The sequence below is a fragment of the Podarcis bocagei genome, assembly GCF_964188305.1.
Source record: "Podarcis bocagei genome assembly, chromosome: 5".
Lineage (NCBI taxonomy): Eukaryota > Metazoa > Chordata > Lepidosauria > Squamata > Lacertidae > Podarcis > Podarcis bocagei.
This window is the reverse complement of record NC_138129.1, coordinates 8,693,025-8,718,697: the sequence shown is the minus strand read 5'-3', so window position 1 is coordinate 8,718,697 and position 25,673 is coordinate 8,693,025. Positions and strand designations below refer to the sequence as shown.

Sequence of the window (25,673 nt, the reverse complement as noted above, 5' to 3'; positions counted from 1 at the left end):
TTTTTAAAATGCTGGGGGTGGGAAGAAAAGCCCTTGTCCCCCCCCCCAGCCTTCAGAAGAGGTCCGGGGACAGACTGTCCCCGGACCTGGTCTGAAGGCGGTTTCCCTAGGAACGCATTAATTGATTTTCAATGCATTCCTATGGGAAACCGTGCATCGCAAGACGAAAAAACCGCAAGACGAAGAGACTTGCGGAACGAATTAATTTCGTCTTGCGAGGCACCACTGTATAACATTTTCATTTAATCCAACTTTTTCTGCGCTTCCGTGTCATTTTAAGCTTCCAGATGCATGTTATGGGCCAAACAACGTTACATTAAATGCTTCTTCCACATTTGGGGGTGTTTGGCCTCGTCTAGATGTATCACTAGACTACAGTTTAGTGTGTACATGTTTAGCCTCCTCCTGATGGGGAAATCTGTCATACAGTCAATTCATACAGTCAGGCTGGTGGGCATGGTTTGGTGGGAAACAGCCTCACTGGCCAAACTGGGACCCACGCTGGGCGAAATCTGGCCTGCAGAGCAGCGGTTCTCCACCCCTGCTCTATCCAGACAAGGAAGAAGCATTATCAGAATTCAAGGACCCATTTCAGGCAAGAAAAATCCATTTAGGGGGCAAAGCACTGTCAGTGAGAGGCGCAGCAATTCATCTCTGTGCATTGTTTTCCACGAGAACAAGTACTGAGGCTCTGCAATTATTACAACCTTCTGCAATTTTTTAAGCCTTCAAGTTGGCTAAGCCATGGGTAGGCAAACTAAGGCCCAAGGGCCAGATCTAATCCAATCGCCTTCTAAATCCAGCCCATGGACGGTCCGGGGAAACAGCGTGTTTTTACATGAGTAGTATGTGTCCTTGTATTTAAAATGCATCTCTGGGTCATTTGTGGGGCACAGGAATTCATTCATAATTTTTTCCAAAAATATAGTCCAGCCCCCCACAAGGTCTGAGGGGCAGTGGACTGGCCCCCTGCTGAAAAAGTTTGCTGACCCCTGGGCTAGGCATTAGGCAAGCTGCTGTGGGCACCGACAGAAAGGATCCACAAGGCTTTCACAATCTATTACTCTTCAGATCAGAACTTTACAAACTGTGTGTCATGACACGACAGTGTGTCAGCTGCATTCTGTAGGTGTGTCACGCGAAAGCACTTATAAAGGGGTTGTTTAACCTATGGTTTGCTAGTAAAACTGAATTACGGTGTCACAAAATGATGCACATCTAAAAAGTGTGTCGCCAACATGAAAAGTTTGGAAAGCTCTGCTTTAGAGACTCTTCTCCCAGCAGGCAGATCGAACAATTATTTGTGTTAAGTTGTGGGTGAACATATCAGACGACACAGCGATTCTTCAAAACAGCTCTTGTTTATTCACAGGCCAGAACAGAACTGAACTGATGGGTTCAGCCAACCTGCTTATATAGAGCTCCACTACAAAGCTACAGTAGCAACTTTCTGTAACTAGCCAATCACTGAACGTCACTTTCAATCCCCTATTTGCATATGTGGACCTGAGTGAAAACTATCTACAGTATCCCCCTGCTGGCCCAGGGTGAGAACTTCAGTACATAACAATTTGCAACCAGAAGCTGCCAACTCAGCCAAAAAGCCCTTCTTACCGATGACACAGAAGGGTTTTCGGGCGAACTTCAACCTTCCTCTCCAGCCACGGTATCGGCAGCAGCAGCCGGCAGCCCAGATCCTTACAAAATACTCCACACCGAAGACCACAATGGTGACTATTTCCTGCAGGAAAAAAGGACGATAAATCCAGCACGGCAAGACAAGAAAGGCAATCTTTTAGGATCAGGGTGTTCCCAGAAAGGGACTTCATTTGCAAATGCATCGCAAAGATATTGCAAATGGGTTGCAAGCAACAGGTTTTTGTTGTTATTATTTATGGTTGCTGCTGTTGTTTATTGCTGGTGGGTTGTTGTTGTTGTTTTGTGTTTTTTTTGCTTACTGTATTTCCCCCAGAAAATCTGTCTCAAATGGGATGGGAATACGATGCCAACATCATTGCATGGCACTGGAGGGAAAACATGCATGCATTAGAAGCAACAAGCCCACAATAAACTTTCATCTGGAAGAACCCTCGGTTTTGCTTGTGCACTTTTCTTCCCCCAGAGGTCAATTCCAGAAAGAAATAGATATTTTTTGGACTAATCCACAGCCAGGGTGTTTTCTACCTCCATGTCTTAAAAACCCCATTTGGAGAATATATGTTAGCGTTATTTATTTATCCATAATCAAATGCAATTCAGGACACGGGTGGCGCTGTGGGTTAAACCACAGAGCCTAGGACTCGCCGATCAGAAGGTCGGCGGTTTGAATCCCCGCGACGGAGTGAGCTCCCGTTGCTCAGTCCCTGCTCCTGCCAACCTAGCAGTTCGAAAGCACATCAAAGTGCAAGTTGATAAATAGGTACCGCTCTGGCGGGAAGGTAAATGGCGTTTCCGTGCACTGCTCTGGTTCACCAGAAGTGGCTTAGTTATGCTGGCCACATGACCCGGAAGCTGTACACCGGCTCCCTCGGCCAATAAAGCGAGATGAGCGCCGCAACCCGAGAGTCTGTCATGACTGGACCTAATGGTCAGGCGTCCTTTTACCTTTACCTTTACAAATGCAATTCCTTCACTTAAAAAAATAAATAAATCTACAGGTAGTATTTTTTTTTAGTGGATTACCTTTACGAGGTGTCATTAGGGGACACGGTCAGGGAGCCAGTATCCTTTCCTAGATCCCCAAGAACCCAGGAGCTCACCCCATGATAATTTGCTATCTCTTTGTTGGTGAATGGGTGTAATTCTCCAGTATCTGATAGAATGTCCCATTACCAAAGCTGGCTATTGCTTTCATGGAAATCTTGTCATTCCCTTTCTCCCGTGGCCACAGAGGTGAGATTGTCAGAAATACTGAGCTTTCCTCCCCATATTTCCTCTCTGCCGCGCATTGCAGTTCTTCTGATGAAGATCTTAATGTTATTAGCAGGAAGCATCAGGAGCCACAAAGCATTCTGGGAAGCCTGCAAAGTGTCTGCGTCAGCAAGAATCCTCCTAGCTATCACTCAACCTGCCTACAGCAGCCTAGGAAGCAGTGCAGAGGAAAGTCAAGCTGTTAAGATGCAAAACTGGTCAACTTTGTGTCAGATCATATGAGCACCACGGCACACGTCATGGAGGAAGAGAGCACTGCTTTGATTCTATGAATTCTGCAGTTGTCCCTACCCAATCATCACACAGCGATGAAAGTGGGAAATTTAGAAACTATGAGAAGCCAACAGATGCAAATTCAGACATTTGTGACTGCAGCTGCAATGTCCATTTCAGAGATTTCTAGATACCCAAAGCAAAGATTGAGGCTAAACTCACTTCTTAAAGGATATAGCAAATATAAAATTCAGCTTCAAATAGTTGATTTGCTTTCCCCAACAGTTCCGTATGATCTTTAAGCTTAAAAGACCAAGAGTCTTTCAGTTTAAAGACCAAGAGCAGTGCTTTCCACAGTGGGTAGTGCCAAGAGGCAAGGGGCACTGCAGGTGTCAATCACTATCGGGCTTTGAAATGCTGGTATCACTGGATCAAGTTCATCCATCTTATGGAATTAACTGAACTCAATAGTTTTCAGTGGATTTTTAATAAATGCGCAATTCATTGTTACTGTTTTGAATTTCATTGTGGTATTTTCTTCCTTAGTGAGTCCTGCATATCACCATTCTGAATAATGTTTTTATAGGGTAGGGGGCACTGGGGGGTGAGTTTGTGGAACCAAGGGGGCACTCCCCCCCCAAAAAAAATAGAAGTTTGTCCAAGAAACACTTGTCTAAAAAGTCAGAAACACATGTAAAAGAATGCGCTTGGAGATGGACTAGAAAGCCTGCCAATTCTTCCCCAAAATAAACTTGATTCATGTTTGGTTCACCCGGCAACTATGGGAACTTCTTCAGGGCGTGGGTTCAGGGATATCCGAACTGATTCAGTGAACTTTGTCAAGCTGAACTCGTTCAACCCAAGCAATGACCATTTCAGAAAGCCACTTTTGCCCTCCAAAAGGAGGTTGGGTTACGGGCTTCACGTTCTCAGCCTCTGCGCGATTGAGGGAATCCCCGTCTGCGTCACCCCCTGGACAGCCAATCGGTTGGCTCAGGGGGCGTGGTCTGTCCTATTTATCACTGGCGCAGCCGGGGATCTCCCTCTTTTGCTGCCTGCAGCTACTCCAGTTTCCCACCCTCCCGATTTTCGTCCTTGACCTTGCTATGGACCTCGGTTGGTCGCCATTGAGGGGCCTGGTAGGAATTTTTTCCACTTGGCAAATTGGCACCAGCCACTTGGTTTTTCACCTACCTCATAGCAAACCATCACAACTTTATTGGTATTGGCGGTTAGGCATTGGTATTTTTATGTACATGGAAGGGGGAAGGAAGCGCCATGACATATTGAAGGTAGTCCGATAAATGATTCCGGGGGGGTGAGGCCCTGTCCGAAGCCTATGGAGGTGAGGGCCTAAGGCACTCCCCCAAGCGGTGACCCTGGGGAGTTCCTAGTTGATGTGCATCAGCAGGACCCCCCCTACTGGTGGTTAACCCTTCCCGGACTTCAAGCGGACAGGCTGAAGCTGGATATAGTCAGTTAGGACCAATGCCTAAGCCAGTACCGCTCATCACCTGTAACCAATAAAGTTGTCGTCTTATTCAGCCCATTAACCTTAATAACTGTGTCATGTGTCTTTATTTCCACTGGGAGGGGGGGGCGGGAACTCGCCATGCAACTTCAGCCCTGAGTTCTGTGCTTTGCGTTTACTCACCAGAATGTAAAGGGCACCTTCAGAACTGTCCTCATATTCCTCAATGGTTGAAAAGACAGAGAGCACCAAGCAGGAGAAAACGAGTAGAAAACTGAATAGGATTGGGCGGGGGGAGGAGAGAGAGAAAAAGAAATGGTATTAATGTTGCAGCTGACATTGCTTCCCGTCCTGCTTTTAACCAGTGTTGTCTAACCATTGTCTAACGCTGTCCACCCAGGGTGAGGATCAAGAAGTGGTGTTGCTTCAGGTCAAAAGCCTATATGCGTGTTTTCTTTTGCCCAGTTCACTGCAGTGGAGCCTCCCCAAATAGTAAAGTTGGGCGCTAAGCATTTTAAATGCTGGTTAACTGAGAAGGCTTTGGAGGCGCAGGAGCCCATTCGGGAAAGAAATGTGGCAACTTTGGCCCAGGATGAAGTTTGCCTTTAGTCCCCCTTTTTCAACTCCAAGAATACTCAGAAGAGTAGGCCTACTCAGCTCAGTTATGGAAACCAGTGCAACAGCCTGCAAAATATTCCCTGGGTGTAGATTGGAAGAAATTTAAAGATTATCTACAGAAATATTGTAAAATTAATGAATGTTAGAATGATGTTGGATAGAAATTAAGTGGTTTCTAGCTGTAATGCTTTAAGAGAATAGGAAAAAAGGCTTATAAATGGGTAAAAGCTTAATGGCAAGGATTTGCTGAACTAATAAATCTAAGTGGAATACAAAAAAAGGAGGTATGAGGAGGTCCGGGGAAATAAGCTTAAGGAAAATAAGAAACAGAAAATTAATGTGTTTTTAACTGTTTTTATTTTGTATTTTTCTTTTTCTTTTTCCATTTTTACTGTAATATGTTAAAAAATCTCAATAAATATCTTATAAAAAAAACCAAAATATTCCCTGGGTGTGTGTCGTCAGATGAGTTCAGAACAACATTTTAAAAACTACTCATAAATCTGACACGGTGAAGATGGAGATGAAAGTCAACTTTCAGCTGTATTACTGTCACTTTCAAGGAAAGTTGGGTCACCACGGCCAGGCCCATCTTACCCATAGAGGTTAGTGGCGCGGGGCGCCAGGCAAGAGTCCGGGGAACACCGAATGAACGCGCTGAGTGAATGAGAGTGCGCGCGCTGCTCCCGCAGAGCATCGGTTTGGTTTTATTTCCCTTTTAGCCTGCAGGTGCCAAATTCTGCGGGGCGCCAGAAGGCTAAAAGGGAAAAAACTGAGCCAACGTTCTGTGGGAGCAGCGCACGTGCCCTCACTCACTCGCTGGAAGCCCTCTCACTCAGTTTGCTGCCTGCCATGGACACCGTGGCACGTAGCGGCCAGCTGAGCCAGAAGGCACCACGTCCAGCCTCCGCCTCTTCCCCGCCGATGGAGCCGCCCTCCAGCTGCTGCTGCCCACCTCCTCTAGCCCTAAGGTCGACAACTCTGGGAAAGCGGGGGCGCCAGAAGGGTGCTTTGCACCACTGCGTCGGATATGCTTAAGACAGCCCTGACCACAGCTCTCCTTTTTTTTTTCTCAGCCCATTTTTTGAACTGTGAGAAGCCCATTTCCATACATGTGGGTTATTATAAGAATCTTGCGGCAAGAATTTTGTGTCTGAATTCCCTTGTTTTCCTCTTCCCTCCCCATCAGTGCTTCCTCTTGTGCTATGTCTTTTCATATTCTAAGCCTGAAGGCAGGGACTTCCCTATTTCTGTTTATTTATAAACCATTCTGGACGTTTTTCTGGGTGAACAGTAGAGCATAAATACTTTGAAAGAAAGTCTAATACCATCTTCTGACACATGGAGATCTCAAACAATTTGCCTGCTGTGCTGAGACGAAATCCATCCAGAGTTTGCTGAAACTGACCTGACAAGCAGGTCGAAAAAATCAACAGACAGGAAGGACAGCAGGTCAAACAAGCAAGCTGGCCTAAATTAATTTACTAAAGATGGAAGCACAGCCCTGAGAAAGCAAGCCTGCTTAGTAACAAATGGAAAAACCTCACATTTTGTAACAAGCATTAAATAATTCATCCCTCTGGCTTCAACCATGCGCTGCCGCAATTTCAATTTTGAATATTTATAAGGCTCTGTATATCTGGCTGGTGTCATGACATTTTCTACGAGAAAATGGTTAGGTTTCTTTCTATGAAAAGGGGGGAGAATTGGATGAAGGATAATGACAGCTGCCTTTCCCTACAGAAAAGGCCATCAGCAGGGCAACAGGTAGCCATCAGTGCAAACACAGAGAACATTATTTTAACTCTGATAGGACTTGAAAAGTTTGCAAGCCTCCTGGAAGTGTGCAGACAGAAGACGACCACTGAATGTTCTTTTTAAAAGCAAAGGCACACCTCCTGTCGTGTTTTCTTCTTTTTTCCAACATTCTGGATAGAATGTCAGGTTTCTTACATTCTGGGGCACATGGGGCGTTAGGGATGGGGTAGTACCTCTGGCAGGGGACACGTCATGCACCTCCTGGGGTTGTTTGTCCACCTTTGGTCCTCACCCTGCACTCAGCTCTCGCCTGTGGCTCCTAGAAGCATGCGACAGCAAACACACCCCAGGAAACGGCTTCAACTGGCCAGCTAAATCAGGTGAGGGTAGCCGATGGCTCAGTGAGTTGGAGAGTTCCCCTGCATGCGAAGATAGGCTCCTGCAGATTGAGTGTGCTGGGCCCGGGGGTAACCTGTGAAACACGGTTGAGGACCGGACCGGAACCCAAAGGTTCTTCTAGGAGTCAGTCCAACAGGGCCAAGGCAGGACACAAGGCAGGAAACCAGGCAAGGACAGGTGCAGGATCTGGCATACAGCAATGTTGCTCCCGCAACCTGGGGCAGGGTCCGACAGCCTTTTATCTTTGTCGGGGTAATGGCCGGTCCTGATCCCCTGGCGACTCACCTCCCTGTTTCTCCCGAAGGTGAGCACTCCTCCTGCGAGTACTCAGGTCTCTCCTTCTCTCAGACTTTAGTCTCTGCAGCTCAGGAGACGTTGGTGGGTTACTAGACCCAGGGGCCGCCTCAGCCTCCCCTGACCCAACTGGTAGTGGACCAAGAAACCAGCATGACCGAGTATTCCAAACAGGGCCATCTTAAGCATATCCGGCGCCGTGGTGCAAAGCTCCCTCCAGTGCCCGCCCCCCGCCACCATTTCCCAGAGTTTTTTAGGGAGGACGCCGCTGCCAGTGGGGCTGGAGGCGGCGAGGAAGAGGCAGAGACTGGACGCAGCACCTCCTGGCTCAGCTGGCTATTTTGTGCCACGGTGGCCATGGCAGACGGAGGCTCTGGGTTGTGCTTCGGTGCGGCATGGCAGAGGTGGACGAGGGCGGCGAGCCAATGCCGGGAGGCGCCGCGTCCAGCCTCCGCCTCTTCAATGGCGCCCTCCAAACTTGGGGCCCTGGTGCCCCACACCACTAGCCTCTATGGGTAAGACGCCCCTGATTCCAAAAGGACTGGAGTAAATGTATACAATATTTGAAAGATTTTTGTAAGCAATTAACATCACTAGCAGGTTTGTCTAAAGACTTGTGATGAGAAATTTTCTACCTTTCTATATTTACAGTGGTACCTCAGATTACAGACGCTTCAGGTTACAGACTCCGCTAACCCAGAAATAGTACCTCGGGTTAAGAACTTTGTTTCAGGATGAGAACAGAAATTGTGCAGCGGCGGCGCAGTGGCAGCAGGAGGCCCCATTAGCTAAAGGAGAGCCAGTGTGGTGTAGTGGTTAAGAGCAGTGGACTCGTAATCTGGTGAACCGGGTTCACGTCCCCGCTCCTCCACATGAAGCTGCTGGGTGACCTTGGGCTAGTCACACTTCTCTGAAGTCTCTCAGCCCCACTCACCTCACAGAGTGTTTGTTGTGGGGGAGGAAGGGAAAGGAGAATGTTAGCCGCTTTGAGACTCCTTAGGGTAGTGATAAAGCGGGATATCAAATCCAAACTCTTCTTCTTCTTCAGGTTAAGGACAGTTTCAGGTTAAGTACGGACCTATGGAACGAATTAAGTTCTTAACCCGAGGTACCACTGTATTTAAATTTTGAGCCATTTTGTAATGTGTGTAATTAGAATTGGAAAGCATACAAACTGCAATGACATAAAGGTTAATTTTGAAAGCCATGAGGTGGGAGGAAAGGAAGTTGATAGGCACTAAAGAGCCAGGGCAGTAAAGTAGACAATGATGTGAAATGGAAGGTCAAGAAGGTCAATGAAATAGTCAAGGAGGCAGTTTCTGCCCCTGCTGTAGAGGGACGTGAGGGGTAGATGGGGCTCAACAACCTGGGAAGGGAGCCCATCTGGGAGAAGGAAAACTGCTCCTAAACCTCCTCTGCCTTGTGAAATATCTTCGGGAGAAGAAAAGGCTAAGGACTAAAGCCTGCAGAAATCCGGAATGGAGTCCCTAAGATGGTTGAATGGTGCCTTGTATGCCTCCTTCCAGCAACTCCTGCAGCCAAGCTGGTGACAAATGCATTGCTCTGCTTTCCTTTGCACCACATCAGCAAGGCTGAGAGGGGGTCTTGTCATCTGGGCAGCCCAGGACCTTTAAACTAGGGTTACCAGACGTCCCCGGATTCACCAATCTGTCCCCGGACAAAATCTGTCCCCGGATTTTAATTAATGTCCCCTGATTTATGCCTGGGGACTTCCGGTGAAGCAACATGGTGGGTGCCATGGCAGCAAACAGCACCAGAGGTCCTGACCACGTCAAAGTTTCAGCCAGCCAACCCGCTGGCTGTGGTGGGTGGGTGGCTATTTAAACCGAGGCATGAGCCAGAGAGCTTCTTTCTGGCTCACCTCCTCGATCAACGCTCGCCCCGAAATTGTGAAGAGCCGCCAGCACTCTTCTGCTGCGGTCTCTGCGCACCCAAGTTGGTGGGGGCGAGCAAGGCGCTGAAGAAGAGGAGAAGCCTAGAAAAGAGCTTTGCTGCGTTGCGAGACAGAGAGAGAGAGACGGAGCCTTGTGTTTGTGTGTTAATGCGTGTTTTCCCAAGACCAGCGAGACCTTTACTCGATCTCTGCCCCCCCCACACAACCTCTTTTTTGGAGGGTGTTTGTGTATTTGTAGATGGGCTTCTTCACCTGCCTTGTGTCAAGGTGCACGCCTGACAACTTTGGGGTTCCCCCCCCCAAAAAGGTCAAAAACTCTGGGCAACCCTTTCCTAAAATAATAAGGCATGAATTTTTTTAAAAAAGTATTCCCAGATTCCTTGAAAAAAATCTGGTAACCATACTTTAGATACACTGTCAAGGCTTGCACCCCAGGGAGGTCACTTTGGTGCTACTAACACCGGTTTTACTTGCACCTACCCCTCCGTTTGACTCCTCCCCCCCCGGCACACTCCATTGTCTCTCAAGACAGACAGGTGCCAAGAACTGGGATCACTGCAAATGAATTAAAGGACCATTAACTGTGCAATCCAACTCCCTTGTGTGCCAGGTTTGGAGGATGGGAGTGGATTAGGCAGAGGTGTCTCTGGAAAGAGGAGCACCACCACCCAGGCACTCATGCAAGGAGGAGACATAAATTTGGGTCACCCAGCCCTTCCTGACCTAGATATCCATGCAAGCAATTATTTGGGATTGAGAAACGCACTCAGCAGCCGAAGAAAAAAACCGGAGCAGAAAGCAAGGGGGAAAGAACACACAGAAGATGGGAAAGGGGAGGGAAAAGGAAATGAACGAAAGGCTACAAGACTCGACAGCATTTTAAATAATTGCAATACTCCTGTCCTCTAAGGAGTTCAGAACAGCTTAAAAAGGATTCTCAAGAAGTTGTTCATCCAAGCAACATAGCATCTGCCTTAGAACTATTTCAGGGCTTGCGGATTGGAAGGTTGGCGGTTCGAATCCCCGTGACGGGGTGAGCTCCCGTTGCTCTGTCCCAGCTCCTGCCCACCTAGCAGTTCGAAAGCACACCAATGCAAGTAGATAAATAGGTAACGCTGCGGCGGGAAGGTAAACGATGTTTTCGAGCGCTCTGGTTTCTTTCATGGTGTTCCGTTGCGCCAGAAGCAGTTTAGTCATGCTAGCCACATGACCCGGAATGCTGTCTGTGGACAAACCCCAGCTCCCTCGGCCTGAAAGCAAGATGAGTGCCGCAGCCCAATAGTCACCATTGACTGGACTTAACCATCCAGGGGTTCCTTTACCTTTCTTTGCCTTATCACAAGGGGACATCCTATCAACTCGGCAAAATCCAGAATTTGCACTGTCACCTGAACCTGTCCACGAGAACTGGCACAAAATGGGGTGCCCAAATCAAATCATACGCCTCCAATCATATCAACGAGGGGAAATATAATTTCAGATGGAGAAAGGAAAAGTATTTAGAACCAAAGCAGGAAGCCTGGCTTAAGCTACTTTAATTGACAGCAGAGCAAAAAGAAGGAGAGACAATAACGAACAGCCCAGGAAACAGAGTATACCAGCAAAGGGCATAAAGGATGTTATTAAGAAAAGTAATGCACCAGGCAGTGTATCTAAACAAGGCACATATTTCAGTATGCAGCCCTCTGGTTTATATTAATAGACAATAAATAGATCAGATATACTATAACATCTATAGAAAGCAGTATAATTAAAAGAGCCGGTTCCATTTGTATTTCTCATTCTCCAAAGAGGAAGAAGCTCTCAAAGATTAGCAATGCATTTCCTAGCAAACCACAGAGCAGGGTAAGATCTTTAAGCCGATGGCATTTGGCAGCATTTATTTGGGGGCAAGGGAGTTTTACACTGAAGTCGCTACCACCTTTCTGCATTACAGTGGTACCTCTAGTTATGAAATTAATTCGTTCCGGAGGTACGTTCTTAACCTGAAACTGTTCTTAACCAGAGGCGTGCTTTCGCTAATGGGGCCTTTTGCTGCCACTGCGCCGCTGGCGCACGATTTCCGTTCTCATCCTAGGGCAAAGTTCTCAACTCGAGGTAACTCTTCCAGGTTAGTGGAGTTTGTAACCTGAAGCGTTTGTAACCTGAGGCTACACTGGAGCAAGCTTATAAAACGCCACTCGCCTATGGCGAGTAAATATATTCCCAAGGTGACCAGGCAGAACAGCTTTTGTACATTGGAATATATAAGCACTCGTTTCTTCTTTTAATAATAATAATAATAATTTATTATTTATACCCCGCCCATCTGGCTGGGCTTCCCCAGCCACTCTGGGCGGCTTCCAAAAGAATATTAAAATACTATAATACATCAAACATTAAAAGCTTCCCGAAACAGGGCTGCCTTCAGATGTCTTCTAAAAGCCTGGTAGTTGTTGTTCTCTTTGACATCTGGTGGGAGGGTGTTCCACAGGGAAGGCGCCACTACCGAGAAGGCCCTCTGCCTGGTTCCCTGTAACTTGGCTTCTCACAGTGAGGGAACTGCCAGAAGGCCCTCGGTGCTGGACCTCAGTGTCCGGGTAGAACGATGGGGGTGGAGACGCTCCTTTTCAGGATATGGCTCTGCAGATGGGCCAGACTACTGTTTCCGCAGGTCTTCTTCTTCTTTCTTTTTTGCAAGGCAGCACCAGGAACAATTTAATGTCAACGTATTTTATAGCTAACGTACAAGTTACGTATAGATGGGCCTATATTTGTATGCAATGCTATGCCGAGTTGTGGAGGCCTTGTTGCTAGATTGCAAAAAGAAAAGAAAAAAGCCACGGTTGCAGGTTCGATCCCCATACAGGACAGCTGCGCCTTCCTGCATTGCAGGGGTTGGACTAGATGACCCCTCGGGGTCCCTTCCAACTCTACAATTCTATGATTCTATGATCTAACGAAAGCAATGCCTTAGAGGCTATTATACCCACCTCTATACATAGGCTTATTTATTTATTACATTAATATAGCACCTTCATCTTCGAAAGAGCTCAAGGACATGGCCCTCCCACTTCACCTTCACAACAGCCCTGTGAGGTAGGTTAGGCTAAGAGATGGCGACTGGCCCAAGGTCACCCAGGGAGCTTCATGCCTGAGCGGGGATTCAAACCCTGCTCTCCCGGGTCCTAGTCCAACACTGCAACCATTACACCACTCTCATGTCCCCCATGTTTCCTGAATGGGAGGGTCGATGGCTCAGCAAGTCCATGCCCTTGACTTCTCTGGTGTTGCTATGGTAACCCAGTGCCCCTGGTACCCTTCTCTCAGAACATCCAGGCATGCTCCAAGCACAGTATAATTTAACCCAATATAATTTAACACAGCAATTTTTTTAGTTGGTCGAGTACACGGAATTAGCAAAACTGACACATAGGATTCGCAGTCAGGAGGAAACAAAGTACCAAAAAGAACGGAGTAAATTTATGGCCTATATAAGTGAGAACTGTAGAAATTTGAAGACGTTAGCAGGACTGAGATAATTCTTATGTCATGGTTTAGTCTTTTATTAATGGATCTGTGAATTAAGGAGTGGAATAAGAAAGCCTGCGGAAGGGAAGGAGGGAAGTCAACAGCTCTATGGAGCATAAAGTAAGATAGATGTAAAAAGACTTGATATATTTGTTTGTTGGTGTATTTAAAATGAAAACTTAATAAAAAGCATATTTTTTATTTTAAAAAAACCACGGTAATTTAATTTAACACAGTATAATTTACACCAACACAAATCACTACAAGGTTAGTGCTCAAAGACAAAAGTGTGTTTATTACTGTTATGTGGCCTGTGTTTTGGATGAGTTTTGAGTCTGGGCTAAGGATTCTGAGCCCCTGTGTTCTGAACCGATACATGATATCCAATCACAGAACGTTTCTGGATTTGGGCCTCTGCCATTGGCCCTTGAACTCTAAGTCACGATTCGCAGCTTGGAAGTTTAGACAGCCAATCACGTTGGGAGTGGGAGTGGCCCAGGCCTTCAGAAATGTATATAAGCAGTTGCTTTGCCCGTGTTGTCCGGCTCTGTTAGTTCAATAAAGGTTCTTACTGTTATCACTGTGTCTTGCCTCGTGGGAACCCACCTACAATTACCACCCCAGGTTCCCAAAGCAGCATTGCCTATTTGCTCCTGAATGCACTGGTTTGAGAAACAAAATAAAAAAAATCCTTCCAGTAGCACCTTTGAGACCAACTTAGTTTGGTATTGGTATGAGCTTTCGTGAGCTTTCGCACACTTCTTCAGACTGGTTTGAGAAAATGCACTCTCATCTCCCAGACCATTGTCTGTGGGGGAAAGTGGTCCCTGAGAATAAGAATTCCGCCATCTCTGCCTATTAGGCTGTCTGTCATTATGCTATGTTATTATGTTTTTATCACTGATGCTCTGTAATTTGTTCTTAATGTTGTACACCACACTGGGATCTTCTGAGAAAGCGTGGGATATACCGTATTTTTCGCTCTATAGGATGCACCGGACCATAGGAGGGGGAGAACAGGGAAATAATTTCTCCCCCTCTCTGCTCAGCGCCCCTTCAGCGAAGCGGCAGGAGAAACGGAGCCCCTTCCATTTCTCCTCCCGCTTTGCTGAAGGGGCGCTGCGCAGAGAGAGAAAACTGTGCAGCGCCTCTCCAGCGAAGCGAAGCCTGGAGAGCAAGAGGGATCGGTGTGTACCGACCCCTCTTGCTCTCCAGGCTTCAGACGGCCATCCGCAAGCCTTCGGAGCGTGGTGGGAACTCCTGCTGCGCTCCAAAGGCTTGCGGATAGCTGCCTGAAGCCCCCAGAGCGCAGTGGGAGTTCCCTGCACTCCGGGAGCTTCAGGTGGCTTCAGCAAAAGCAACGCAAAGTCTCCGGAGCGCGGGGGGAGCTCTCCCTCTGCGCTTCGGAGGCTTTGCGTTGCTATCGCTGAAGCCAAGGAGCCTGCATTCACTCCATAGGACGCACAGACATTTCCCCTTCATTTTTGGAGGGGGGAAAGTGCGTCCTATAAAGCGAAATATACGGTAAACTGGAGGAGGAGGAGGAAGAGGAGAAGGAGAAGAGAAACTTCAAGTTTGTATGGAAGGCAGTGCACATTAAAAACATAGGAAGCTGTCTCAAACCGAGTTGGATCATTGGTCTATCAAGCTCAGTATGTCCTACACTGACTGGCAGCAGCTCTCCAGGATTTTATGCAGGGTGTCACTCCCAGGCCTACCTGGAGATGGCAGGGATTGAACTCTGGTGATCTGCCACTGAGCTATGGCCTTTCTATCTGCAAACATTCCACAACAGAAACACCAGAGGGAGACATGAAAGTCCCAAGGCATAGAATAAGAACATGTGTTAGTAATTATTATGGATTTGAATGTTAATAAAAGAGAAGAGGTTAGTAAATGAAAGAAGTTAATATTATTAGAAATATGAATTTGGAGAACTGTTAAACTGGGGATATGATGAAATTCAGTCAGAGGGGATTTGAGGAAGTCAGTTATTAATGTAATGAAATTAGGAATTTGAAGTAATATTTTTTTCTTTGCGTTGTTTTTTTGTTGTGTGTTTTGTAATGTTTTTCTTTTTTCAGTTTTTTATGTGATAAATGTGAAAATCAATAAAAACAATGGGGGGGGGAGAAAGTCCCAAGGCATGTGTTCCCTGCAGGATGGGCCACCATCTCGCCCCAAAGCTGTCCTGTCAATAGGAAAACGATTCCTGTCATATTCAAACCAACTGGACTGCCGGCTACTTGCACACTGCAGAAATTCAAGCATGGATTTTTTGGCCCAGAGAATGCAATTCAGAGCAGGCAATAAAGAAGGTGAAGCTGACATTTACAAGGTGCTTGCAAAACTCCAGCTTAATTCTCCCAAACCGGCATTATCAGCACTTTGGACGTTTATAGGCAGGGTAGAATAATCAATACCTCGTTAAAAAATCCTTTGCATAGATTATAAGTCCAGAAATTGGGTGCATTTTTAATTTATTTATTTGTGTGCCGGGTCTACATCCAGGAGCCAAACTGGAACTCTGCCTTGCATTTCACAGAACCATAATGTTGTGGGGATTAAGAGATTGTCCAAACTTGGAGTATCGACATCCTGAAGAGAGAGATCGCTGCCTCTCCTATTGCCCATCATGCACATTCAGACACACCTAAAGCAAAGGCTTAGAATGATGAGTTCCTGGTGATCACTGCACAACCACAGTCAAGAGACTCCACAAAACTTGGAACGTCTGAAGCTCTGGGATAGCTCAGTTGGTAGAGCAGGAGACACTTGATCTCAGGGTTGTGGGTTTGAGCCCCACGTTGGGCAAAGGATTTCTGCATTGCAGGGGGGTGAACTGGATGACCCTCATGGTCCCTTCCAAGTATAGAATTCTATTATCTTTCTGAAGAGCCCCTTGTTTGCACTTTGAGAGGGACTATTTGGTCCCTATGTGACTGCCCTTGAGATATTTGAAGATGGCTCTCGCATCTCCTCTCAGTCTCCTCTTTTCCAGGCTAAACACACCCAGCTCCTTCAACCATTCCTCATAAGGCTTGGTTTCCAGACCCTTGATCATACACATACACACACACACACACACACACACACACACACACATATATAAGTTCCAACAATTATTTAACATAACTTCTTATCTTATACAATATTTTAGACTTCCGTCAACAACCTCTGAAGATTGTCCGTCCTTTATCGCTTGTTCTGCATTTCTTAATTTCTCTGTTACTTTTAATTGTCCTTGACTAATAATCCTTGCAATATTTCACAAAGTCCTCCATACAGAACTTCTTGCAGTCCTACTAGCGTAATCTCTTTATTACAATTGCTTTTCAAATAATTCAAATGTTTACTCCAGTCCTCTAACCACAGATCTCTGATCAGAGAACCTTGATCATCTTGGTTGCCCCCCTCTGCACACGTTCCAGCTTTTCAACCTTCTTAAATTGTGGAGGCCAGAACGGGACACAGTATTCCAGGTGGGGTCTGCCCAAGTCAGAATAGTCTACTTCCCTTGAGCGGGACACTATACTTCTCTTGATGCAGCCTAGAATGCTGGGCTAGATGTAGCAGCCTGATGTAGCAGCCACTTTTCTTACCTTTTCCAGAAACCCCCTAGTGACAGCACCCATGGTGTACTGTAAATAAGGCCACATTTGCACAATGGGTTGTGTTCAACATTGCTGGAATCACAAGACAGAGAAACCAGTAGGAGAACACTTCAATCTCCCAGGACATTCAATACAAGATCTCAAAGCCAGCTGTCTTATTACGAAAGAATTTCAGAAATAGACTTGAAAGAGAAGTTGCTGAATTACAACATATTACTAAACTGAAAACTATGGAGAGACCTGGTCTGAATAGAGATATTGGATCCTTGTCTCATTACACATGCTAAAGCTAATTTTGGTCATCTGCATGCCATCCCTTGCTATTTCCTGTAGGACTAATTGCAGTCGTTAAGAGTAGTCAACAGGTTTACCATACCCATTGAGCCAATCACCCATCTCCTACTACCCTTCTGAGAAAGACTCCACCCTCCCACTATATATAAGGGTCTGGGGACTTCTGCTTCAGTGTATCTGAAGAAGTGTGCATGCACATGAAAGCTCATACCCAGAACAAACTTACCGTATTTTTCGCCCCATAAGACGCACTTTTTCCCCTCCAAAAATGAAGGGGAAATCGGGGTGCGTCTTATGGGGCGAATGCCTGCAAGCCTCGCGCGCCCGGCAGGAGGTCCGACCGGGTGCGCGAGGCTTGGGGCGGCAGCCTGTCGCCCGAAGCACGGGGAGCCCTCTGGAGGGCTCCCCCTGCTTCGGGCGAGTGTCTGCAAGCCTCGCGCACCCGGCAGGAGGTCCCACCGGGTGCGCGAGGCTTGGGGCGGCAGCGGACTGCTTGCGCGCACCGAGAAGCTTGGGGCCAGCTGAGCTCAGCCCGCCCCAAGCTTCTCGGTGCGCGCAAGCAGTCCGCTGCCGCCCCAAGCCTCGCGCACCCGGCGGGACCTCCTGCCGGGTGCGGGAGGCTTGGGGCGGCAGCGGACTGCTTGCCGGCATGCAGAAGCTTGGGGCGTGCTGAGCTCAGCACGCCCCAAGCTTCTAGGTGCGCGCAAGCAGTCCGCTGCCGCCCCAAGCCTTGCGCACCCAGCGGGACCTCCTGCCGGGTGCGGGAGGCTTGGGGCGGCAGCGGACTGCTTGCCGGCACGCAGAAGCTTGGGGCGCGCTGACCTCAGCTTGCCCCAAGCTTCTGGATTAGCGCAGCGCACCTGGGGGGGAAATAAATTTTTTTTCCTTTATTTCCCCCCCTAAAATCTAGGTGCGTCTTATGGGCCGGTGCGTCTTATGGGGCGAAAAATACGGTAGTTGGTCTCTAAGGTGCTACTAAGGGATGTGGGTGGTGCTGTGGGTTAAACCACTGAGCCTAGGGCTTGCCAACCAGAAGGTCAGTGGTTCGAATCCCCACAATGGGGTGAGATCCCGTTGCTCGGTCCCTGCTCCTGCCAACCTAGCAGTTCGAAAGCACGTCAAAGTGCAAGTAGATAAATAGGTACCGCTCCGGCGGGAAGGTAAACGGTGTTTCCGTGCGCTGCTCTGGTTCGCTAGAAGCGGCTTAGTCATGCTGGCCAGATGACTTGGAAGCTGTACACCGGCTCCCTCGGCCAATAAAGTGAGATAAGCGCCGCAACCCCAGAGTCGGCCACGACTGGACCTAATGGTCAGGGGTCCCTTTACCTTTACCTTAAGGTGCTACTGGACAATTTTTAAATTTTTTTGGTTGCTGGTTCCATTAGCATCATGATTTTTCTTTGTGCAATGGAATGCTCTTTCCCTCTCTTCCCCTTAAAGCTGCTCAAGGGGATTTCCCAGATTTCCATGCACCGTGGATTTTTAAGGAGATATTTATTGAGACCATTTCAGGGCACAATACGAGGTCTTGGCAGCCACAGATTCTGCCCTGGCAAAGCCTGGCATTTAATATGATGAAACCAGAAACCAATTTCCAATGTTGTTGCTTTTTATTGACACATTCTGAGTCCTCGCTGCCGTCTTCGGTACCTTGAACACTTGAAAGGTGTTCGCTATATGGTTATTATTCGAAAAGATTTTTCTGCCTATCAAACAAAGTGTGTTATGAAGTGGATCAACATAAAGAGAACTAGGCGCCTGGCAAAAAGCAGGCAGCATCTGGTTTCGGCTTCAACCTCCAGGCTCCGACGCTGCATAGGGTTTGAGAACAAGCACGTACGTACAGCTCTGGGAGTATTCGTGGGGGGAAGCTGACAAGCGGAAGCCAACACAGGCTTATGGTGCGCATTAAGCAAGGGTCAAATCCAGAGCTCAGAGGAGGGAGAGAGCACAAAGCAGCAAGACTCCTGGGGGAAATAAAAGGCTCAGTCCCTAGCTCCCAATGCCAGCTGGATCTACAGAGTCATATTTTCATCACACCTCTGGACATGAAGTTAGCAGGATTCTCCTAGCTAGCAAGATTACACAGATGAACAAGATATCAATGGCTGCCCACCATCTACCAGACTAAATTCAAAGGGCTGGTCTCGTAGCTGAACCGAGACTCCCCCGAACGAAAGACGCGCTGTGCTCCATCTCAAAGCAACAGAGGTGGATGCAACGAAGCCATACGAATGCTGCCATATGTTGGGAAAACGCCCTGGGAAGGCTGCAAACTTCCCCAAGTCTCTGGAGTGTTTCCTGGTGGCCCTCTCTGGCTGTAAATCTTCTTCAGTCCAGAGTGGCTGGTAATAAGCGACTCTTCTCTCCTGAAAAGAGCACGCCAGTCTTCTGGCATATCATAGCAGAAGAAAGACTCAATCATAGTTCTAAAACTACTTTATTTACAGTCTTATATACAGAGACACCATCAGTACGTCTGTGCTCTCTGAACACGGGTGGGACGCAGGTGGTGCTGTGGGTTAAACAACAGAGCCTAGGACTTGCTGATCAGAAGGTCAGCGGTTCGAATCCCTGCGACAGGGTGAGCTCCCGTTGCTCGGTCCCAACTCCTGCCAACCTAGCAGTTTGAAAGCACGTCAAAGTGCAAGTAGATAAATAGGTACCGCTCTGGCGGGAAGGTAAATGGTGTTTCCATGCACTGCTCTGGTTCGCCAGAAGCAGCTTAGTCATGCTGGCCACATGACCCAGAAGCTGTACGCCGGCTCTCTTGGCCAATAAAGCGAGATGAGCGCTGCAACCCCAGAGTCGGCCACGACTGGACCTAACGGTCAGAGGTCCCTTTACCTTTATACAGAGACTGCATCAGTATGTCTGTGCTCTCTGAACACCAGTACAGAACTGTGACACACACAGAAGTGAAACTAACTTCCAATAGTACTCCGAGGGAAGAGATAACACAGACTTCCTTTCTCACACTCTCTCAGACCCTCACATGATGTATACAAATCATAGTACCACTCGTTGGAGCAGCTCGGATAGATAAAAATCCTAACAGTTAGCAGAATTCTCCTTGCTAGCAAGTTTACACAGATGAACAAGATATCAATGGCTGCCCACCATCTACCAGATTTAATTCAAAGTACTGGTTTTGGTGCATCAAGTTCCATATCAGGATACATAGATTATCTCACCCCTTATATACCCAACTGATCATTGTGCTCTGCACATGAGGGCCTCCTGCAGATACCAACTTACCAGGAGGTCCATTCCACACAATGGGAGTTGGAATCAATGAATCATAGGGTCGTAGAGCTGGAAAGGACCACAACAAAGGTCATCTATGCAGGAATTGCAGTTCTGGCGGTTCCCTCCCTGAGAGAAATGAGGTTGCAGGGAACCAGGCAGAGCGCCTTCTCGGTGGTGGCACCTGCCCTGTGGAACACCCTCCCATCAGATGTCAAGGAAATAAACAACTATCTAACATTTAAATGACATCTGAAGACAACCCTGTTTAAGAAAGTTGACGTTTAAAAGACATCTGAAGACAACCCTGTTTAAGAAAGTTTTGAATGTTTGATGTTCTATTGTGCTTTTAATTCTGTTGGGAGCCGCCCATAGTGGCTGGGGAAACCCAGTCAGATGGGTTTCCCCAGCCACTGGGGACTCCCTGGAAAAGACCCTGGAAAAGATTGAGGGCACAAGGAGAAGGGGACGACAGAGGACGAGATGGTTGGGCAGTGTTCTCAAAGCTAACAGCATGAATTTGACCAAACTGCGGGAGGCAGTGGAAGACAGGAGTGCCTGGCGTGCTCTGGTCCATGGGGTCACGAAGAGTCAGACATGACTAAATGACAACAACAGGGAGACACTTGTGCCTCTTCATCAGCCTGACTCATCTCTGCCTCTTGGCCTCCCTCCACTCCTGTTTCAGCTTCTGCCTCCGATTCTGGGCTTCTCTCTGCCACAGACTCTCCCAGCTCACTACGCCCTGTTCCCTCTTCAGCTTCCAGCACCTCCTTCTTCCCAGTCTTCTCCCTCTCATCGTTGTCCCCACCACTCCCTGGGCTCTGAACCTTCTTCCCTTGGTGATTCCCCAGCTGGTTCCTCCCACCATCCCTTTGCGTCCAACCAGCCCATGATACTTCTTTCTGGATATGAATTTGTCATGGTGAGGAAGGGACGTCTCAATGGATGCTTATGAAAGGTTTGCCTGACTCTACAGATGACTCATGCTGAATATCTCCCTTAGCAATTTAATAGCAATTTTTGGGGGGAAGAGAGGTGTTTGGAATGCAAGTCGAGCTGCGAGATCGATGTGCTTCTTTCCTGACCCCTCCGAAAAGGATCTCTTTCAAGAGTCCTCGATCTCCAGCTGACCAAGCTGGTCATCAGAGCGGAGGGTGATGACTGCGGAATAACAATGCGACGCCTCCTTTTTGTGGATCAAAACCATCTGCACGATTAGATCATTCCCAAACAGCTTCAAAACAAACAGCACTGATCAGGACTCCACGCGGGGTTAACGCCTGCAGAATTTCCCCTTCTGAGGACCAGTTTTCATGTATCGCAGAATAAAGCGGTACGGCTCTCCCAGGGCTCTACCACTTCAGGATGAAGGTGGAGGGGTAGAGTTTGCATGTGCAAATGCCCTCCCAAAAATAAAAAATAAATGATACTCCTCCCTGTTTATAGGAAAAACAGTGTGTCGTGTACAGAACGGTGCCCTGATTTGGGTGCTGCAAGTTAAGAAGGATATAGACCAGAAATAGGGGACTCCAGTGAGCCACAAATCTCTATGTTACCACTTTGAACAGTAATGGATTCCGCCAGAGCATCCTGGGATTTGTAGTTTGTGAAGGGTGTTGAGAGTTGTTTGGTGACCCCTATTCTCCTCCCAGACCTACAATTCCCAGAGCACCCTAGGGAGAGGGACTGATTGTTAAACCACTCTGGGAATTGTAGCTCTGGGAAGGGAATAGGGGGTCTTAACAGCGCCCTTAAGAAACTACACTTCCCAGAATTCTCTGATGGTTCAATATGACTGTTCAAAGTGGTACCATAGTGCTTTGCACACCAGTGTGGTGTAGTGGTCAGAGTTTCAGACAAGGACCTGGGAGACCTCGGTTCAAATCCCTGCTCAGCCACGAAGATCACCTTTGGGCCAGTCACTGCTTTTCAGCTTAACCTACCTCACAGGGTTGTCGTGAGGATTAAATGAGGAGCAGGAAGAAACCTGTACACCACCTTGAGCTGCCTGGAAAGACAAAGGTGGGATATAAAGATAAAGGGACCCCTGACCATTAGGTCCAGTCGTGGCCGACTCTGGGGTTGCGGCGCTCATCTCGCTTTATTGGCAGAGGCAGCCGGCCAGAAGACTAAGAGCAGCGCACAGAAATTCCGTTTACCTTCCCGCCAGAGCGGTACCTATTTATCTACTTGCACTTTGACGTGCTTTCGAACTGCTAGGTTGGCAGGAGCAGGGACCGAGCAACGGGAGCTCACCCCGTCGCAGGGATTCGAACTGCCAACCTTCTGATCAGCAAGTCCTAGGCTCTGTGGTTTAACCCACAGCGCCACCCATGTCCCTAAGGTGGCATATATAATCCAACAAATAAAGAAATAAAGTATGGTATGGCCAAACTTGGGATATTTATTTGCCACCTGAAATGGTACAGCCTCAAAAAGGCTTTTAACCACTTGACGTTGCAGAATGCATAATTTGGCTGCAATTTATATATTTATTTATTGTTGCATTTATACCCTGCCATTCCTCCCAGAAGCTCAAGGCGACATTTCCTCATTTCCACTGTGTGTCATCCTCACAACGATCCTGCGAAGTAGGGCTAGGCAGAACAAGAGAGGAAAGGCAGATTTATCAAAGCTCCTTGCAAGACATTTTTGAACCTTGAGGCAGTCAGTTCCTTAATACTGAAACGTCACAGCTTGTACTTAAGCTTCATCCTAGATGGGAGGAGGGTTCCTTGGTTTTTATTTGCCTGAATGACGACAGAAACTAATGAAATGGTGTCATTGATTACTCAAAGGCTAATAAACTGCGGGGCAAAAAAAGCTTCTGCAATAGGACAGGAAGAAGCGAAAGCCGTTGAAAGCTGCAATTAATCACATTTGCTCATCATCCAATTTATTTAATTCACTGAGTTCAAGAGAAAGGGTTTTTGGTTTTTGAAAAAAGACTCAGGCCTTTAGCGTATCGCACAGTCAGTAACTCCAGCGTCTGTTTAATTGTATTTTGCTCCCCTCTCACTTTGTCTGTCAGTGAAACCATCTCAGCCCCAGCAGCAACGCTATTAATTGATAATACGTTCATTATACACCCATCAGAAACTACTTCTGCAAGAGGAGCCACAGAGTATGTAATGAATGATGGGCTGCAACAGAGCGAGCCAACCATGGCCAGCGTGGTATAGTGGTCAGAGTGTTGGACTAGGACCTGGGAGATCAGGGTTCGAATCCCCGCTGAGTGAGCTTGGGCTAGCGACTGCTATGAAGCCCAGCCTACCTCACAGGGCTGTTGTGTCAATTGCACGAGGAGGGTGAACCATTAATGCCACCTGTGGAAGTGAGTTCCATAGTTCCATAACAATGTGCTGCTTGAAGAAATACCATACTTTTCTGTGTATAAGATGCCCCCATGTATAAGACGGCACCTATTTGGGGGGACTCACGTTTAAGAAAATGGGGGTGATGGCACAGAGTATTTTTGGGGGGGGATTGCCCAGAGTTTTTCAGCTTTTTTGCGGAGGATTGCCCAGACTTGTTGAGCTTTTGGGGGGGTCACCCAGGGTTGTTGAGGTTTTTTAGGTGGGATTGCCAAAAATCGCTCACCCGTCATCTGTCCCCTCGCCAACAGAAGCTGCCAATCGCCTGCCCAATTGCCGCAGCATCAGCCAATCAACAACACCCATTGACGCAGCAAAAATTAACATGTACAATAGCTGCGGCAGCAACCAACCAAAAGTCCACCCTACACACCATGATGTGTACACTTATTTGTTGTTGTTGTTGTTTAGTCATTTAGTCGTGTCCGACTCTCCGTGACCCCATGGACCAGAGCACGCCAGGCACTCCTGTCTTCCAGTGCCTCCCACAGTTTCGTCAAACTCATGCTGGTAGCTTCGAGAACACTGTCCCACCATCTCGTCCTCTGTCGTCCCCTTCTCCTTGTGCCCTCCATCTTTCCCAACATCAAGGTCTTTTCCAGGGAGTCTTCTCTTCTCATGAGGTGGCCAAAGTCTTGGAGCCTCAGCTTCAGGATCTGTCCTTCCAGTGAGCACTCAGGGCTGATTTCCTTCAGAACGGAGGGGTTTGATCTTCTTGCAGTCCATGGGACTCTCAAGAGTCTCCTCCAGCACCAGAATTCAAAAGCATCAATTCTTCGGCAGTCAGCCTTTTTTGTGGTCCAGCTCTCACTTCCATACATCACTACTGGGAAAACCATAGCTTTAACTATACAGACCTTTGTTGGCAACTTTACACACCATGTATAAGACGACCCCCATTTTTCAGCATGATTTTTAAAGGAAAAAACCATCGCCTTATACACGGAAAAGTACGGTACAGTGGTGCCTCGCAATACGAAATTAACTCGTTCCGCGAGTTTTTTAGTCTTGCGATTTTTTCGTCTTGCGAAGCACGGTGTCGGAAAAGTTTTGGAAAAGCTTCAAAAATCACCAAAGTCTTCAAAAACCTCAAAAAAGGCTACCACACCGCGTGCTATGAGTTGCTCCTCGAAGTCAAGTCGCAACTGTATTAACGGTTTTAAGAAAAAGGAAACAAACTTGCAAGACGTTTCCGTCTTGCGAAGCAAGCCCATAGGGAAAATCATCTTGCGAAGCAACTCAAAAAACCAAAAACCCTTTCGTCTTGCGAGTTTTCCGTCTTGCGAGGCATTCGTCTTGTGAGGTACCACTGTACTTCCTTTCATCTGTCCCTGGAAATCCACAAGTTCTAGCCGTGTCATGAGAGAAAAAGGAAAACATTTTTCCACTTTCTCCATGCATACAAGGTTCTCAAGGAAGCCATAAATTTGAGGCTTTGCCTCTCATTGTTGCGACAGGGAAAGAGAAAGTAAATAAAATGCTTGCTCATCAAATTAAAAGTGGTTTGTAAGCTGGCTACTAGACTGATAGGCAATTTAGTACGAAGGGGGAACCCTAAAAATTAATGGTTGTAATTTATCTTCTCTGTTATTGTTCTCGTAGAGGTGTTCCACCTCCCGCTTCCTCATCTCATCATCCTCCATCTTGAACGCACGCCCAAAGTGATCTTGGCTCCCCACCAAAAATCTACTGATAGTGCAAACTGAAATTCCTTTAACCTGTGGGATGTTTAATGGCAGCTCTGAGAAGTGACTTAGCTGGTGGTAGTGAATAACTCTTCTATTTCTTTCTCTCTTTTTTCTTCTTTTCCCTCAAATATGCTATGCAAAAGAACAAGGAATAAACAAGAACGAAGTAATCTCTGTGCATTATAAACGTACCATGAACACAAAACAAAGTACCGTATTTTTTGCTCTATAAGACTCACTTTTTCCCTCCTAAAAAGTAAGGGGAAATGTGTGTGCATCTTACGGAGTGAATGCAGGCTGCGCAGCTATCCCAGAAGTCAGAACAGCAAGAGGGATTGCTGCTTT

The 25,673-nt window shown here is 47.3% G+C and overlaps 1 protein-coding gene across 5 annotated transcripts in view; it reads right to left on the bottom strand.

Annotated features, from left to right (window-relative positions):
* Positions 1-25,673, bottom strand: part of KCNQ2 (potassium voltage-gated channel subfamily Q member 2) — a 141,026-nt gene that overhangs the window by 84,812 nt on the left and 30,541 nt on the right. For all 5 annotated transcript variants that reach the window (XM_081196197.1, XM_081196198.1, XM_081196199.1 and 2 more), the window contains exons 2-3: positions 4,799-4,889; positions 1,615-1,741 (exon numbers count right to left, since the gene is read on the bottom strand). In XM_081196197.1, the coding sequence (XP_081052323.1) occupies positions 1,615-1,741; positions 4,799-4,889 (218 nt within the window). The remainder of the gene's footprint in view (positions 1-1,614; positions 1,742-4,798; positions 4,890-25,673) is intronic.